Below are 19,422 nucleotides of genomic sequence, written 5' to 3'. Positions count from 1 at the left end.
AATGTATTTATGACAACTTCACATAGGTGAGTTCTTATATAACTCACTTGCTTAAAATAACTCATAATTAAGGGCATGGCCGCTTTAAGTGACAGCCTGTCTGCCGATATTGTCCTCGGCTTCTCAGTCAGATCCACCCCTTGCTCCTCCACAGCTTTGCCCCCTTATCCAAATATGGTCACTTCTGGCTCTCAAAAACCCAGATGGTAATGGCCGAAATGCCGAATTCTGAGCTTCAAAATGCAGTCCACAAACCAGCTGGTGACGTCACGGTAGCGGCATTCATTATTTTACAATCTATAGTTAATAACAGACATAAAAAGGCTCTATCATCCTCCTAGTGGTCAAAACATGCATAGCATCTTTCAGGAGAAAATTGAAAGTTAACCTGTGGAATTGTAAACAAACTGGGTTTTACACCCATGTTGCCTTCTTCTTCCTTGCTTTTATTGGTGGCCTGCTATTTCTTGGCACGTTATTTCCACCCATTCTCGATCAGTGGAATAATGTGAAGCCATTGTCAGTGACTGTGTACCATGTCACTTATGTGCATCCTTGTTCGCATACATGACGCACACACAAAACATCCTTTAAAACGTTTTCCGCCGTGCCACTAGTGGCTCAAGTGTTCAAATGTTTAGCGATTACTGTATAAATCACTTATAATTGTTGTTTTGTTGCTTAGCAACAAAGTACTCATTTCAAAGGGTGCTCCATACTAGCGATACATATGCAGATGCCTTTTGTTTCCAGCATTGTTATACTTCCAACAATGAATCACCGAATCAGTTCCCACCGCTTTCATCAGATGATTTGATGTGTTTTTTTAATGCCCGTGTAACATTGCCGGCTGCAGTTTATTGCAATCAGATCCTGGATAGCGTTATTAATGGCGCAGCTGAGGGTGCTTGGGTGTGAACTTTTGAATTGTGGAGCCACATAGCTCTGATTATCTGCTTCCCACCACTCAAATGTAGAGTGGTACTCCATCAGCGTAACCCCCAACCCACCAACAGGCCCCCTCCCTCCTCCTCCTCCTCCTCCACCTTCTCCTTCCTCCATCCTCTGATTTCTCTTTATTGTATCTCCACCACCACCCACTCCACATCCACTTTACTGGTGTACTGTCATTCTCTCTCATGCTTCTTTTTCTCTCATCTACAGACACACAAACACTTTTCGTCCTTGATCTCTGACCTGTTCTTTTATTTTCAACCTGTAAGTATCGCCGGCAGGAGCAACTGCAGCACGCAAAAGTACAAAATACTAAACAAGGGGCTAAAAATGATCAACAAACATAGATTTCAGAGCACTACTGTACATGTATTGTGGTTATTTGTCCATTAGGGGATGCTAGGGAATCAAAGTAGAGGAGCGGCAGGGAGGCAGCGTGTGATGTCGAGCTGAGCAGTAGAGTTTGGACGTTGCTGAATTTTACAATAGAAATACTGATCAGATTTTGTAAACTTTTAAGATGAAGTCAGACAAAATGTGATGGATTTTGTACACAATATGACTTTTGAGAGTTAGAAAAGCTTGTTTTTTTTCTCTCACAACAGGAAACTTTTCCAGATTCACGGAATTTGCAACATTTTTGTGCAGGGTCTTGATATTGCTCTGCAGCCATACTGTTAATATGTTCCAAGGTAAACTGGACACAGTGTCACGCCAATCTGCGATGATATAAGTGACGGTTATTGATCGAATCAAACTGACATAACTCAGTACTAGAGGATGTCTGTTGCTAGGGAACAGAGAGAAAAATAAAATGCTAAAACCACTCCAGTCAATGCTGGATGAAAGCCTGTCTGCAATTATATAAATGCTCTTCAGAGTTCTGGCACAAAGTACACCCATTAACGTTTTACCTCACAGTGCATGTCACATGCAGCCTCGTTTCATCTGTCTCCTCCTATACGGTATTTATGAAGATGTTTTCAGCTGGACCAAGGACATGAAAATACGTCGCAGGTGGACTTCACATAATGAAAAGAAAAGGCACCTTTTCTTCCAAGTTGATCTTATTCAAAGTTTGGTCAGGCCCAAGCAAATTGATACAAGCTTTCTTCTGCTTTTTATCCGCTAACAGTTATTTTTAGCAGCCTTTGAGTAGGCTGTGAGCAAGAGCAGAAACAAAAGCTAAACACTCTTTAAGCAGACTGCATCTGGTCACATATAGAGCGCCATGGATCATCATCAGAGTAGTGACGCTGCTGCGCAGTCCGTTTGCTTCTTGTTTGTCCAGTGACCCTGATGGAGGTGTGTGTATGTTTATTGGGAGAAACAGATTTCTGTAGGAAGAGGTTGCTCCATTGTGCAACATGGCTTTTGTTGGCAGAAATGAAAAGAACGGAGCAGGAATTCAAGAGAGCTATGTCGCTATGGAAACAACAGCAAAGAGAGAGCAAGGGAGAGAGAGAGAGAGAGATGTACTGTTTGCAAAGATGGACAAATATTTTTGTTGGGCATCATACAAGTAGATGATGTCTTTTTTTGTAATGAATGCTTATGTAAGATTTTTCAGTAGAAAGTGGAGATGAATGTGAGATATGTTGCAGATACTTTTAGATGCATTTACATGTATTACATATTACATGGCAATAATCAGTCTGCTATTTTTACATTCTGCTCTGGATAGGTCAGCCTTTTGCTGCTCTCCTGCTTTGCATTGGGTGACGCGCCCGCCTGCTTCATGCAGATTCAGAAGAGGAGGTAACAGAGTCGTGGCTCAGTTTTCGGAGCTCACTTAGGGACTTATTCATAGATCCTGTTAAATCGATTTTTTTTCTCCGCTGCTCCCCCAGATTTCGACTTGTTTGCCAAGCATAAATTTGTCACTCTCTCTTGGCTTGCTTTCACAACCCCCCCCACCCCTCCTCCACCTCCTCCACCTCCTCCCCTGTCTGAGCTCTTGCCCGTCTGCACACTGTGATACCTGCATTGTACTCAGTTGCAGCAGAAAGTGGCATTTTGGATTATTTTAATTGCATTTATTCGACAAAACAGAAATCCATGTTTGAATAATATCGTGCCTGTGGGGGCTGAAGTGGTCATCTTGAGGAGACAGTGGGGAAGGGAGGAGAGCAGCAGATGGAGCGAGAGAGCCCAGTCGCCTAATGAGGTCTCACTTGTGGCACATGAGTGTGAAAAAGACCCTGCTTTTCTCCATGCTCCCTCAAAAGGGAGCAGCCCTAAGATCTATTTCATGCTCTATTTTTACTCCTGACTTTTACTCCAATATTAGCACAATGGCCTAGTTTTTAAATGTTCTGTCTGTCTCCATTAATGAAAATATGACAATGCTTTCAAATAGGGGGGGAAATGAGTCAAGCTCTTTACACCCTGTTTAGGTCTTTTACCTGCTCTGTCCAAACACTTGTTGCCTTTATTTGTGCATTGTCTCTCCTCCTAACTGTATTTTCACACTCCTTTTCTCTTGCACCCACTAACATCTTTACATAATTGTTTTTGAGCCACATACCCACACAGCCTACTGTATATAGGCTTCTTTTTTTTTTTTTTTTTTTTTTAGGAAAGTGTTTTTGTTCATCCCCAGCAAACTGTAATTGCTATGGAAACAACAAAAAAACCGTCCCTCCTCTCCACCAGCTTTTCATTCAGATGAATTTTGAAATCGCCATCATAAAATATTACTGTGGGAGGGGGCTGCCGGTGCTTATGCGCTCCTGGCTGCAGTGATCATTTTCCAGCAGGTGATAAGATTGCAAGCAACTCTGTCGCTACTGATTAGAGAATAACTTCATGTGCATCTTTTTTTTATTTTAAATAAAGAATCCGGTTTAGACGCGCTAAAGGGGCTTCCTTCCACGTGAGATCTTCCTCTTTGTCAAGTTTACCGGGGCGAGAAGATGCGTAAAGTTTGCGAAGACTTCCCTCGGATGTCTGCATCGACTGAGCGCAGAGTAGTTTTGTCAGAGCTTGGATGTTAATAGAAAATTGACGGATCTCTGCGTGCAGAGTTTAGAGACGCGCGCGTATTAAAAGTTGTCCGGAGCTGATGGGATAACACAGATGCTGAGCACCTGAATCATCATTAAGTAAATGGATTTTTCTCTTAGAATATAAGCCCACTGAATGATATTTTTTCTTGTGGATATGGAGTGATAGGAATCCGCAACTTTCTGGGGAATCTTCAAAAAAGCTGTCACCGGATTGAAGGTGGATCCCTTTTTAGTTCCACTTCAGGTCCTGTTGTGAAAACACTCTAAGCCGGCTCATCTCTTTTGTAGAATGGCTCGGTTCGGAGACGAGTCCGCTCCCAGCACGGTGGACTCCGGGGATGGGGACTTGGAGCGCGGCGGGGAAGGACAGGACGCGGCGGCGGCGTCACTCACGGCTTCCATGAAACAAGCCAAGGCGCAGCGGGCCCGGACCATGGCTCTGTACAACCCCGTGCCCCACCGGCAAAACTGCCTCACCGTCAACAGGTCGCTCTTCATATTCGCAGAGGACAACATCATTAGGAAAACCGCAAGGCGAATCATTGAATGGCCATATCCTTCCCAAAGAAGCATGTTTAACCCTTTAAAACCTGGGCAAATTGGCTTGTGTTCTTTCAAAAACATGGGAAGAAGGCAATAGGCAAGATAAGAAGAAATAAGTTAGAAATTGGTAAGAAATTTGTGAAAGGTACAAGAGAATTACTTGAAAATTGGTAAAATAAAAATAAAAGAAAGACAGTAAACAAATAAACAAAGCAAACAAGATTTTGAAAAAGTGCTTTTAAATGGATAATAATTCTGAAACATAATTTTGAAAATGCACTGATGATAATTATAAATATAGTTTTTTGTATTATTATGTTATACTCTAAAAAAAATTCTAAATCCACCAATTTCTTGCAATTTGTGGAACATTTCTTACCTAGTTGCTTTATGTTTTTTTTTAAGTTTTTGAAAGAAATCACACCCATTTGCTCACGGTTCAAAGGTTTGAAATACTGAAAGCCGCACAAGAGAAGTGATGTCCATCTATGTGTCTAAGGGTGTTTGTTTTGGAGATGAAATGCATGTTGTCAGTTCAGCACCATGGACAGCTACAGGCAGCATGAGCTTGCAGCATGTAACTCCCATCCACATCTAAAAAGTGACAGTTTCTCAAGTGCAGTCGAATGTGTTTTACGTGACTCCTCCACATATAGCAATCTGCCTTGCATGCTCTTTGTTCAGTGTTTATCTGCATAATGATCTCCAGCTGTTTGTTAATTAATTCCTCTGCACAGCTGAATTTAACCCTTCTTCTTATAATGGTGCTTAGTAAACTTTGCCCCTGATTTTTATTCATCTGTGGGCTCCATGTGCTCTGGTTGTTGGCAGAAGACAGAAAGTTAGCATGTGGTGATCATTAGAAGCAGCTCTGCTCGCTGTGGGGGTGGCATGTAGGCATATCTCTGCTGCCTTAGTGCTCATTGGAATATGAACCTGGCCATGAGTAGGTGTCAGTTCAGATCCACCAGGCAGCGTTTTCTCTGCTTCCTGCTGCAGCGTCGGCCAACAGTTTCTCTCTCTGCTGAACTTCTGCAGATCTGACAAAGATTAGCGAGGAAGTTGTCTTTCCAGCAGTTAACTCATGAAATGTGAATGCAGAGTTCAGGGGATATGTGTGCACCATCACTCAGGCCAAACACTAGAATCCATTCTTGTTCACTAATTCATTTTTGTTTACTTAAATCAAGCCGTTTTCTGATGAATCGTGTACATATTTAGACATTTTTGAAGTGCTATCAGCTCAACAGCATCAGTCAGTTGCCATATCTACCCACTGCTCCTCCTGTCTTACACCCCCTTCAGTGCAGCGTGCCAGTCTCCCACTGTTACCTAACCACAGGCTCTGTGTGGTGTGTGGGAGTGGGGCTAGTGGTCAAGACTAGCTGGCCACTGGCAGCACGGTAATGTGACTGTCGGTTTCACAGAGGCAGAGGTGTGTGGGAGAGAGCTGGCCAGTAGTACTGTGGTGGTTCGTGGGCTGTAAAAGCAGCACATGTCAGAGTATTGACTGGGTGAGACCCAGATTTTTTGCTAACAGCGTCAAACTTATGAGATCGCAAGTGAAAAACAGACTTGTATGCATTCATGGCAGTGGAGTTTCTTTGATTGTGTGTTTCTGCACAAACACACTGGAGTGTTACAGTTTGATATTTCTGACAAGTTGAGAAGTTGGTGAGACTTTTGTTGCCCAGAGCAGGCCAAAGTTTCTGCACCGGAGAGTTAAAGAACGAGAAGTTAAAGTACAAAACCACTGCTACTGTGACAGAAAATCAATTTGCAAGTGTTTTGGTAATCAATTAATATCTTTGAATAATTGTTTAAGGGGAGACACTACAGGTGAAAACAGTTTTTCATGATCTGGTCATTTTTGAAATTTTGGGGCTAGTAAGCTTCCATAACATGTCTCCTTTCAGACTACAGTTGGAAGAAAATGCCCAAAACACACACTTAGGTGTTTAATTTAGGTCAGATTTCTGTTTCTGAAAATGTATGCGAAAAGAATACATTTAATTAGATAATGCCATATTTGCGTGTGTAAACATTTTTTGTAATACATTTTTGAAAACTTGTATCTATTAGTCTTAAATTTTACGCCATTCACCTACAGTGTCTTATTTGTGGTCTTAAAAATTATGGAATTTTACAATACTCATCTTTTAAGGACATTTACTCAAAACTGTTTTTTTCTCATACAAAGATTTTCACTTTAGTAGTACTTACGTACACCAAATTCTCCAGTTTTATTTCTGTTGATATTCTAAAGATTTTAAGAGAGGGGTTTGTTCATATATCGTTCATAGCCTGATTTATCTTATTAGCATTTTACTCCTAAAACATGGCAAAGATTCTTTATGGTAGTTAACAGTATTTTTTTAATAAAGTGATAAAAAGAGATATCCAAAATTTACTTTCTAAAAACTTTTGACTCTAATATGTCAGTAAATTTAAAAAATAATTTAGAACTTGCCCTCAGCCATGTTCAGATTTCTGATCTGGAAATGTATTCAAATTAGCTCATTTTTAATTCCATAGTTCCTCATTTGCATGTTTGAACAGAAAATTTCAGAAAATTCAATACAAAAAGTGTAATACGAAAAACTATTGTCTTAATATAAGTAATCAACTGGGGAAGTCTCATAATATATATTTTTACACTATTCAACTGTGAAGTCAAAACTCTGTGGTTGCAGCTTCTCCAGTGTGCTTTTCTTTGTTTTATTTAATCTATATATTTGTGTTTTTGACTGTTGGACAGACAAACAAGATATTTGAATATGTCACTTTGGAGTCTTGGAAACTAGGTTGGATATTATTAGCCGTTTTCTTGATTTAGAGATGTATGACGATATATGGTTCCTGAAAATAACCATTAGTTTCAGCTTTTATCACTGCTGGCCATTTTAAAGTCTAACATTGTGAGATTTTTTAAGTTATTTTTCCTACCTTCCAGACGGCCATTGGTTTCCATTAATTTGCATACAACACAAAGACCCATTAGCACACGCTGAAAGCTTTAATTAATCATCTAATCCATCACACTCCATGAAGAATCAAACTTTGACAAAATAACAGCAGTACTGATGTTGACTGTGGTGGATTACTCAGCTCGGGAGAATTTCAAAAGTCGATTCTTAAAATGTTTTATTGAGCAGCTTACTTCACATGCAGATGCAAAATGAATCCAACAGTCAAAAGATCAATCAGTTTTGAAAATTTATCCCTGAGGAGCAATTTGTTTTGCTTCAGGAGCAACGAATTAAAAAAAAAAACACAGCAACACAGAGCTGGAGAAAAGAAAAACTAAACCACATTCATAACCAATCATCTTTATTTTCGATCTTTATTTTCAAGGAACCCCAAATAAAATGGGAGAATGAAAATAATATAGAAGTAAGAAAAACCACACTAGAATGCCCATTGCACATATTCAGTAAAATAACACAAACAATGTCTGAAAAGGATTAAGAGGAAGCGAATCTTACAAAATCCTACCCTTTTTTTCCAAGCTTATCACAAAAAACAAATTAATTTTAAACATAAATATTCCCAGTTTCTTCAGTATTCACCATACACACCTCAATCAAATCAAACAAGAATTAAGACAAAACAAGAACAGATCGATCTAAATAAACACATATATACACCCACACACACACACACACACATCACAAAACAAAGAAAACATTTCAATACAGAAAACAGTCACACTATGAAAAATAACCTGCTTATCCTGGACCCTGTCTTACTGTGCACATTCCCCTCTTCTGTGTTCAAAAAAATACAGTACAGTAAAAAGGCGAATACATGAAGTTTATTAGCAAAGACAAAAGAAAAGAAGAGAGAAAAACAATTATCACAATAACTGCAATGATTTGCTGATTTACTTTGATTTAATTTCTGCTTGGAGGTTCAGAAAACATATTAAAATACTACAAAAATAACAGCATAGTATGCAAAATGGTTAACTGTGTGCGATCAGTCCCAAATGGCCTAAAACATTCATAATCTCTGACATGCAGGTAACAGGTAGTGAGGGCAGGTAGAGCGGGAGAGATTTATTAAGTATTTCCCACTTTAGCTATTTTCAACTGCCTTCAATGGCAACAATGTGGACCTGTCAATGTGAGTCAGTGTTGGTCCCAGAGGCCTCCATCGCAGCACTCCTCTGTGAGTCAGTGACCCCATTTCACTGAAGGCAGGAGAATTAATAACAAGGAGCAGCTGCCTCATGGGAACTCCAGGGGACTGAAAGTCACACGCACACAAAAGTGTTGGGGCATGTACAGTCACACACAGTGCATGCTGGTTCACACGTACGCACACATCCATAGGGCCCAGCCATGTAGATATTACTCATGAGAAATTGTAGAAATTACTTAAGAGTTTCTAGATATAATTTGAACTTTGGAGCTTTAAAAACTAAAGAAAACATTGACACACTTATGTTCCAAATTCACATCATGAAAATACAAATGTAGAAGAAAAATTGCTCTCACTGTGAGCCTGGATACAAATTCTAGTTGTCTAATGATCTAAAATTAGTTAAATAGTTATTTAAATAGATTCTGAGCATTTTTTTTAATGATGATGAGTAAGTTTGTGTGTGTAAATCTTCATTTAAACCTGTCAAAAACTCTGCTGAAGTAATACAACTATGTATTGTGTAGAAATTATTTGTATTTGAGAAAAAAATTATAAAATGTCAATGTTTACCTGTTAGCTAGATTCCAATTTCTGATGCCTGTGTCAGCCTAATTGTATTACTGTGAAGAGAGAAAACATTTAGTGAAAAATTACTTCATCAACTTAAACTCGACTAAAACGTTTTAAGTTGTCATCGACTAAAACTAAGAAGGATAAAAATGACTAAAATGTGACTAAAATGGAAAACCTTTTGTAGCTGCCAAAATTGCTCACTTCCAAAGCTGAAACCGCACACTTGAGTCCTCGAGTAAGTTTCTTGCAAGAAGTGGAAGTGGAAAAATGCAGTATTCCCCCCACACCTATGTTTCTGCTCTGCCAGAGCCCCATCCCCTCTGTAACATTTAGCAATCAAACAGAATTAACCGCAGAAAAATTACAAGTACTTGAATGTGAGACACAAAATAAATTAAATTGGGAAAGTGCAATAGACAAGTAAATAAAACAAACAAACAAATGCCTTAAAACCCCAATAAAAATAATACATTCATTTTTTTAAAAAAGTACCAAAATACAAATGATAAATGCTATATATAAAAATTTTAAGATTGCAGTATCAGTGGTGTCGATTTTTCAGTGTTGGTTAAAAAAGATGCCATTTAGCATAATGTTTCTGAGCATATCCTCTTGTCGAATAACACATTCTCTCCAAAGTCAGACGGTGTATAAGATCTTTAATCCATGGCTTAAAGGTTGGAGGAAAATTTCCCCTCCAATTAAGGAGTATAAGTCTTCTAGCTAAAAGAGATACAAAAGCTATCATTATATTTTGTGTGACAAGGATGTACATTTTGTGGAGCTACTCATAATTCTGCAGTAGTAGCAGAAGGTTCAATGGGTACTTAAAAAACATCTGAAAATATTTTAAAAATTGCTTGCCAGAAACTATGTAGTTTTGGACAAAGCAAAAGCATATGTGAAAGGGTGTGTATTTTAATGTTTAAACTGTAGCTGAATGTGACATTGCTCCTTTTTTATTAGAGAAAATTTCATAACTGTCTGGTTCAAGAAACCTCACAAAGTAAATCAAAAACAGCTCAAGTTAAAACCTTGACTGCCTTTATTAAGTAGCAAAGCGATGATAATTTGAAGATGTGAAAATCTGATGTACAGTATACAGCATCCTGTAGTGTTCCTGTAGTGTACGCAGTAAAAGGAGCTATGAGGAGAGTTTGCTGTAGTTTGTGTAGTCAGTCGGGCCAAGGTGACTTCACTGCTCACTCTTTCCCTCCCTAACCTGCCTCTTTTTCCTTGACGTGAAAAGCACTTTTAAAAGCAGGTTGCCATGGATACTGCAATCTCTAACAGATTGCTTCCAATACCAGAGAATATGAACCATGCCATAATTCATCTGTCATTTAATCATCCATCCATCTATGTTTTTTTTTCCTCTCCATTGAACCATGTATGCATGCACTCTGAAGTATTTGTGGAATTTAGAAGAAAACATTATAAGCTTGTTGAATATGGTGATTTTTTTTTAATGTGTTAGTTTTCTCCCTGTGTTGTGATAATAATACGTTCCTTAACTTTACGGCCTTTACACCCTTTGAGTACATGATCCTGGCCACCATCACCGCCAACTGTGTTGTCCTGGCGTTGGAGCAGCACCTCCCCGGAGAGGATAAGACCCCGATGGCAAAGAGACTGGTGAGGAACAAATTCTGTTTTCACATCTTCCACACACAGACGGAGCTGTGAGTGAGGTCACTGAGAGATGCAGACACAAAACGAAGCAGAATCACTGAGAGTTTATGTGATGATCAAGTTGTTTTATTGTCAAGTTGTTGTTAAACTGCAGAGGTCACAAAAGTAAGGTCCAAATCCCCTAAAACTATGTGATTAGCATGTTGCATGTCGCATTTTAAGAAGGTGGTGTGAAGAGGCTGAGTCCTCGCCGCAGCGGCCGTGGGTTTCGACTCCGGCCTTGGCCCTTTGCTGCGTGTCGTCCCCTCTCTCTCCCCCTTTCATGCTTAGGCTGTCCTGTCAATATGGGCAAAAAATAAGGAAAAAATAATCTTTAATTTTAAAAAAATAAGAAGAAAAAAGAAGGTGGTGGATAGTTTAGCACTTAAAAGGGGTGAGAAGGAAATGGCTGATTTAACGCTAGATACTGTACGTACATTGTGACTATGTTTTGGAAGCATGAGGACAAATGCCGCATACAAATTTAGCTTCAGAGGCGGCAATTGATAACAGAACGCTACATTTATGTACTATTTAGGCTTGTAGTGGATGGTGGGCATACAAAGTGCAGGACCTCGACTGGCTGTCCAGACTGCTGTCTTAGGTTGAGGTAACAAAAGCACTTTGGTTAAGTTTATGGAAATGTCATGATTTAGGTTAATTGTTAATTAAAAAGGTAATTAAAAAAATAATGCTTTAAAATACATCACAAAAATATATATAAAAACAACACACAGGACAAAAATTAAAAAGAAAATAAGTAACAAATATAAAAACAATGGTTGGATTTAAAATTAAAACAGATCAGTGCAAGACTTAAGTTTAATTTCAGGAGTGAGTTACAGTATAATGATGAAATAGTCCTTTAAAAAGAAATTATAAGAATACCTTCCCAAAAAATAGTCTTCTCAAGTGATATAAAAAACATAAAAAATCTGTGTATCAAATTAAATTGTGAAAAAATATGTATACAAACACTAATAAAATAGCAAAAAGCAATTTATCTATCTACCTATCTACATACATACATACATACATACATACATACATACATACAAACGTTATGTTTGAGGTCTGTGTTTACATATCAAACCCAGCGGGGTGAAGTCTTGCCATTGCTCATGACTGAAGTGAATATATCAGCTTAGCAGTCTTACAGGCTCTGCTGACCGCTCCTTGTCCTTTACTTCCACAGGAGAAGACAGAGCCGTACTTCATTGGGATCTTCTGCTTTGAGGCAGGGATCAAGCTGTTGGCCCTCGGTTTTGTTTTCCATAAAGGCTCCTACCTGAGGAACGGCTGGAACGTCATGGACTTCATAGTCGTGCTCAGCGGGTGAGTGAGTTGTTCAGTTGGTCTTTATGCAAGCCTGGAAGTGAGAAATGTTTGTTGTAAACTTTGTCAACAGTTTCCGAAGTTACCACTTGCCAAGCATATTGGTGAAATCTGCTTTTGGAGGCGAAACAAATATCAGTTCTCTGTAACTAACCAACTTTTTAAACATTACCATACACTCTGACTGTGAGCCAATCAAATCAGAGCAAAGCAGTTGCACTTTGGATTGGCAGAAGTGTCTGAATGTTAAGCTTTTCGCTTGGTTTTTATTTCGGTCTTTATGCTTAGTAGATCTTCTTCAAAGCACTCATAGCCGGGAAAAGCACAGGTGTGACTAATAACATTAACGATGGCTCATTTCCATATAAGCCATTCATTTCAGTGAGCCGGTGTGCACAATACCAGGACCCCGGAGCTGGCTCACCTAAATGGAATACAGCCACCGTTAACATTATTAATTACACCTGTATTTTTCTTACTATGGCGTGTGAAAATGCCTGCTGTGAAAAAGGTCAATTAGACTACTGTTAAATGAGGATTAAAGTGTTATTTTGCTATTATTGTTGAGGATGTTATGAATTGTAGATGTTTTTATCGTTACAAGGGCCAAAATTTGTCCCAATCTGCTCCTCCTGCAATATGTATTGTCACTGTTTAGCTTCTACTTGGTTAGTCAAGCTGTAATGCATGGCTAAATTTCTGCATATTTGTGTGTTGGAGTTGTGTAAACTTGTGCCATTGCACAAAATGCAGAGAAATAATGGTGCAATGTACATACAGTGTGTATAAGGTCACCTTTATCAAAGTGTAAAAAAATCAATCAATTACTAATAATAATAAAAATAAGTGAAAAATGTATACATTAGAAAAGAAATGTATAATAAATGAAAAATAGATATTAAAAAATTACAAAAAACCCCTGAATACCAACAAGTTAATGTTATACAAAGTCAATATGTAAACAATAATATGTAAATAATGGTTGCATCATCATAGCCTATTATAATTGTTTAGTTCTCAAAACACAATTTTTAGGACTTGTGACTTGAATTGTACTTGTCAGTCTTGACTTGGGACTTGAGTCTGACCTCGCCTGTCTTTACTTTGGACTTGAGTGCAAAGACTTGAAACTTGTGACTTGCAAAACAATGATTTGCTGCCACCTCTGGCAACACTGTGGGTTACAACAGAATAATGGCTGCTTGAAATGGATTATCTCCCAGCAGCTCTGTTAACCAGCGAGCTATTGTACCATTAGCTACTAACAGTTTATCTTTATATATAAAAATGTATGTGGTACGTAACTTTAGTTAAACAGTCAGTCCAGTCATGTGTTTTCCCTTAAGGGGTTTATTTTATTAACCAGTCTGAAAAACTGGAAGATGAAACTTGCTATTTTGTCCATATTCTTAGCTAAATTTATAGTAGTGATAATAAAACAACGATTATTTAGCTAGCACACAGAGGCTCTGGCAGAGCAACTAAAACTATTGGAGCAGAAGCTAACTTTGGCGCTGAAGTGGAGTTTGGCTTTCTGTACAGGAGCAGATGACTAGTGACTAAGTGTTTCTCTAATGTGCTGCTGTGTTTGCATATTAACAGTGATGTATTGCCATATGTTGTGGTTATATTTTTGATAAAAGTAGCTAATGTGGGCTACAGTATGACTGCCTGAAAACAGCAGCTAGTTAGTTGTGCTAGTACGTTATGTAGCGGTCCATCGCTGTGGCTGTTTTCCACCATGTAAAAGAAGTATCCACTGTTTTGTCTGATTTTGAAATTCCTCTGAATATCTAAGTTTAATAGTAACTTTGTGTTTTCAGAGTTTTCATTTTTTTGTACTACAGCTTGTTAGCTCTGGCTGCTAACAAGGTAACAATCTGTTTCCACTGTAGAGAAGTCTGCTAGAATAAAATGTGCCTTTTATGTCTACAGAGACAAATGGGACAAAAAATAAAGAAACACACACAGACAGAAACCCTGAAAATGTAGACCCATATCTAAACTTAATCAGAAGCCTAATCTTATACTTCATCATAACCATTTTTAAGCTCTTATAAATTTTAAGAACAAGGCTGGCATTATCCTATATATTTCTTATTGTTCACAACTTACATGAAAAGACCTACACAACAATGTGTCAGCCCGTCTCTTAATTCTTTGTGGCACTCAAATCCAAGCCCATTCTCTCCTTGCTCGGGAAGCAGACAAATCTGCAAGCTCATGTTTTGTTTGCTGTGGCAGATGTGGCTAGTACACCTCCGCTTTGGACTGATTTCAAGCAACTTGAGTTGTGCGTGGTCAATCACAACCATTTATCTAGACAAAGACCGTAACGAGGAGTGCTGTTGAGGCATTTTCAAAAACAACCAAGTTGGCCACAGCTGATGTGGAACTTTCTGTTGAAGCCACTATCGCTTCAGCTTCACATAAACTGGACATGTGTTTTTACTAAGATAAGAATCAACTGCACATAAAGCTTTCCTGGAAAAGAAAGATGTGTATGCCTTGTTTCAGACAGAATTTGGCATTATGTTTAATTTACCAACATATAATATACCAGCTCATCCTTACATGCTGTAGGCTAGTCTGTCTACACTTTGACATAGCTCACAACGTTCATTTTTTTGATGTCCCACCCTAATGCATATACACAGAAAGCGTCGGAGGCAGGGCCCCATTCATTCCTAAGAAAGCTGCTCAGTAGCACATGAAGCTAAAAAAGTTCAACTTCTGGGTTTAACATAGCCATATGATCAGCATTGCTTCTGCACTGTGCGGCCCATAGAGCAAGTACACTAGAGACTTTTGCTGGCAGAGCCAGCTACTTCCGGCAAAACTCTAACAATAAAATGATTCAACCCTCTGAAACCTGAAGCAACATCACTTTTCTTGTGCTGCTTTCAGATGCCCTTCACATGTATTTAAACCTTTGAGCCCTTAGCAAATTGGTGTGATTTCGATGTACGACTTGCTGAGAAATGTTCCACATATTGCAAGAAATTGTTAGATTTAGAAAATTATTTTTTAAAAACTAGGCAAACAATGTCGAGGGAAAATATTATAATATTAATTATTATTTTTATTATTATTGTATCTTTTTTTCTATTTTCTTCTTTTTTTTTCAAATGCTTTGGTAATTTTCTTGTACTTTTTACAATTTTTTTGCAAATTTTTCAACAACTCTCCAAATTTTATTGGACCAAATAAATCAAATTCTGATAGTGAAATGAGTCATTTAGAGGTGATTATGACACTCAAAAAAATGTATCCACTAATTTACAGATGTCTTCATGCCATGTAAGTCAAGGGTCTTTTTGGGCCAGAGGGCATCATGTACCAGATTTGATTCCACTGCCTCTATGAAAATTAATTTCAAAGCCTGGCACTCTTCCAGGAGGCCTGGTCATCACACATCACATGTTGATAACTCAATGATACTCGGTGAGAATTTAAAACTGAGCCAGACTATTATGCATTTGCAAATTGGTCTGGCAGTGTCAGGCTGAGTCTTCTCTACTGAAAACATAAATCTGATGTAAGAATTTTAAAAATATAAAGGTACTTTAAAAATAAAAAGTTGAGTCATTTCCTAAAACTGCAGGGTGCGGTAGTATTTGACATGCTTTAGTCAAACAGGAGTAAATAGAGCATTTGTTGGGGACTATTTTCAGCCAAGGATCAATACACATTCACTGCTTTTTACTGTAGTGAGTATTCCCAGCAGCAGGGCGGTGAATGTGGGATCAACTTAAAATAAACTGCAGTGATTGTGTTCACCGTTTAGTGGGAACATGTCACTCAGTACAGCGATGAGGCTCATTAATGTGACATTGGACAACAGTGGAGGTGTATGCACAGAGGAATAAGCTATACCAGGCTTAAGATACACATGCTTGTTAGTAGAAGCAGTACAATTTTCAAATATGGTCTTTTCATGGGATTTGTTTGCAAGAAAAATGTAGAAAATTACAAACCTTATTCTAACTACCTTCTAGATTCTTTTTTTATTTTCATTCATTTATTTAGCTCAAGACCATATCACATAGTATGAAGCACAAACATTACATAGAAAAAAACAACAAAAAAAAGCAGAACATGACTGAAGTACAACTAATGTTACTTGAACAAAGCAAGGACCTTCTTTTATTCTTTTGGTGTTGTTTACCCAAAAAATAACAAATAGCCTGTCTGTGCTTTTGGTTGTCATGTGCTGTTGTGCTTTTGTTTAAACATATATATATATATATATATATATATATATATATATATATATATATATATATATATATATATATATATATATATATATATATATATATATGTTTATGTCACTTGATGTCGTACTTCTGAGCTTGCTTTGCCACTTTTGCATGAACAGGTCTTTCAGCCTCTTTTCAACAGTTAGTTTCAGACGGCTGATCTAGTGGAAGGGCAGCAAAGTAGCCTTTTAAATGCCAAGTGTAACTCTTAAGAGAGTGGGTTTGTGTATGTACATATGTATCTGGAGGTACGTCTCCAACTGCTCTCTTTTAATTTTGAATTTGGGTGAACTCCGTGATGAATTACAAACTTCACTGATTGTATGAGAGAGTGGAGGGGGGAAAGAAAGTTTCAAATTAATGCTCAGCAACTGATTCTGCAATTAATTTTGACAGAATTCATTTTTACTTCACCAGGCTGTGGCTGGTGAACCAAAAGATTAATTTTGAGACACTGATTGTCAAGTTATGTTGGTGCATTCATGCATGTGACGCTGCTTGTGTCAACGTTTATCAATATTGTTGCCATGCGTGCTGCTCTTACTGCATTTTAAAAGCTCCTCATTCTCGCACGCCTCATGTCTTACACATGGTTAGCAGCGGTCGAGCCTGTAGGAAGGTCTTTATTGTTGTCATGTTGTTGATTCTTTGTAAGCACACTACATACATCTACAGAAAAACACAACACATAAATGCAAGGAAATGTGTGTTTCCATGGTACAGTCAGGCTCTGCAGTCAGTGATAGGTGGGTGGATAAGTGGATTGGCAGTTGTGTCTAAAACCTGCTTCGGTTCGCCCCCAGGACCTCTGTGAATTAAATGTGAATGCAGCGCTGGAGATGTTATGCAAAAGCATTGAAAGAATGGATGGATGGTTGAGAGACAGAGAGAAGAAAGGAGAGGGGAAACAAGGGGAAGAGAGGACCGTGGGGAGACAGAAAAACCACAACGAGAGGCCTCATTTGTTCCCTTTAAGACTGGGTTTTAGTGAATTAATTGTGCAGATGATAAGCATTGTTACCACGCTGTTTGTGGCTAAGTGTACAGTATTCAGCATGCAGGGAAGATTGCTGTTGGCGTGTTGACATCTCATTTCAACCTGACACCCACATCTTTCTCTTTCTCAGTATCTCTTATTTCTCTGTCTGTCTTTCTATCCCGCTGTGTCTCTCTCTCTCTCTCTCGCTGCCTCTTACATAAAAGGCACATCAGCATCACGTTTGCAGACCAGTTAGTGCCGGCCTGAACGCTCAACAGCTGTGTTGTTGACAGATTTGAATTTGCAAGGTTGAAGCGTTCAGTCGGTTTTAATAATCGACTCTGAACAGTTGTTACCTTAACAGTGCTGGCTTCTTTAGTGGGATGCTTTGAAATTCTCTCATTAGGCATCCGTCAAAGTTTGCAACAGAACATTTGCTTTCAGTTTTTCGATAAATGGCTCATTAGCCAGAAGAAGAAAAGCACTGTTTGGTATAAAGCAACAGCTCGTTATTCACAATCCTTTTGACTAGTTGTGGATTTAAAACAGTTTTTTTGACGTGCAGTGCTGACCACACATGGCTTGATAAACATGTCAGTAAAATGAAATTTTTCCAATTCTTCATAGGCATTCAGGACAATCTGTGATTTAAACCTTAAAGTACTCAATTTATATTAACTACTTAAATGCATTAAGTAACAATCAAATGTGATTGCATTCAGTTAGTTACTGAGAAAAAAGAAATTAAATTACAGTAACTGATCAAAATGTTAGTAATTATAAAGGGATTACATCAGAATATATTATTTTCAGTAAAAAGTTTATGCGTAGCATATGATCATTTCGATGCTTTCCGTTGAATGCCTTCTTTTGTGAGTTTTTTTCAGCTTTATCGCCCTGTTTAAAACATTTGTTATGAAAGTAATCAAAAATGAATCAACTGTAATAATTTACTTCATCAAAGTAACGTAAATTATTATAGTTGATTCCTATATGATTACTTTCCTTTTTCTCTCTTTCAGAGAAGTAATCAGAAAGGAATTAACTGTAATAATTTACATTACTTTGATGAAGTAATTAAAATAGTTGCAATGGATTTTTCAAATCAAACATCTATGGAAACATTAAAAAAAGAGAGAAAAAAACACTGCAAAATCCACATCTTTGTGATATATACGTATGCTCAGTATATTCCAGTTCATCTTTAAACAAGGTATTGCATAAATAAATCATTTTACACTTTAAAGCTACAATTGGTAACCTTTAAAAATAACTTTTCATCATATTTGCTCAAACTGTCACTACATACTGACAGTGGGACGTAAGAGAGACCATCTTTGTGGTGGCAATTTCTGTTAAATAAAGCACATCAAGTCAAAACTTGTCTTGAAAAATCTCGTCCTTCCTCCTCTTCCTATTGCTACGAATGACATTTGCTAAAATCTGCTGAGGCTGAACAACAACAACAACAACAAAACAATGAGAGCCGAGGAATCTCTAATACAGCTGTCAGTCATGTCAGTCACTGCCCATGAATTGCGGTCAAGCTGTCAAACTAGGCAGCGCTGATCAAATCAAAATTCTGTTACTGCATTGGGTATTTCTAGCTACAAGTTTTTTCAGAAACATATTTTAGTGTACTGTTTAGCTGTAAAATTAGAAAGTTTGCTGCAGGGAATGGGCACAGCTTTGTTTTTTGCTTTCCAACATGGTGGCCTGGTCAAAAACTTACTAATTTTACAGCTAAACAGTACATTAAAATATAATTCTGAAAACATTTGAGGTGAGAAATAGACAGTGCATTAACAGAATATTGATTCATATTTGATCTGCCTAGTTTGACAGCAGTTCACAAGCAGTGATGGACATGATTGACAGCTGTGTCAGAGACTCTTCAGCTCTCATTGTTTGTTTTCATTCAGCTGTGGTAAGATCATTAGAAGTATTACAA

The 19,422-nt window shown here is 38.0% G+C and overlaps 1 protein-coding gene and 1 long non-coding RNA gene across 2 annotated transcripts in view; one reads left to right on the top strand and one right to left on the bottom strand.

Moving 5' to 3' along the window:
- Positions 1-19,422, top strand: part of LOC121950863 (calcium voltage-gated channel subunit alpha1 Eb) — a 75,263-nt gene that overhangs the window by 4,753 nt on the left and 51,088 nt on the right. Inside the window, exons 3-5 of the mRNA XM_088085594.1 lie at positions 4,251-4,515; positions 10,755-10,859; positions 12,091-12,230. Coding sequence (XP_087941720.1) covers positions 4,251-4,515; positions 10,755-10,859; positions 12,091-12,230 — 510 coding nt within the window. The remainder of the gene's footprint in view (positions 1-4,250; positions 4,516-10,754; positions 10,860-12,090; positions 12,231-19,422) is intronic.
- On the bottom strand, positions 10,977-12,638 carry LOC148188108 (uncharacterized). Its single transcript, XR_015778179.1, has 3 exons — positions 12,403-12,638; positions 12,053-12,264; positions 10,977-11,192 (listed from the first exon to the last, which is right to left on the bottom strand). It is a non-coding gene; the product is annotated as an uncharacterized LOC148188108 (long non-coding RNA).

This window comes from Plectropomus leopardus, chromosome 12 (assembly GCF_026936395.1).
Source record: "Plectropomus leopardus strain MGB_pleo_1.0 chromosome 12, ASM2693639v1, whole genome shotgun sequence".
Classification (NCBI taxonomy): domain Eukaryota; kingdom Metazoa; phylum Chordata; class Actinopteri; order Perciformes; family Serranidae; genus Plectropomus; species Plectropomus leopardus.
Note: the sequence above shows the minus strand (reverse complement) of the source record. Positions and strands in the feature narration are given on the sequence as shown.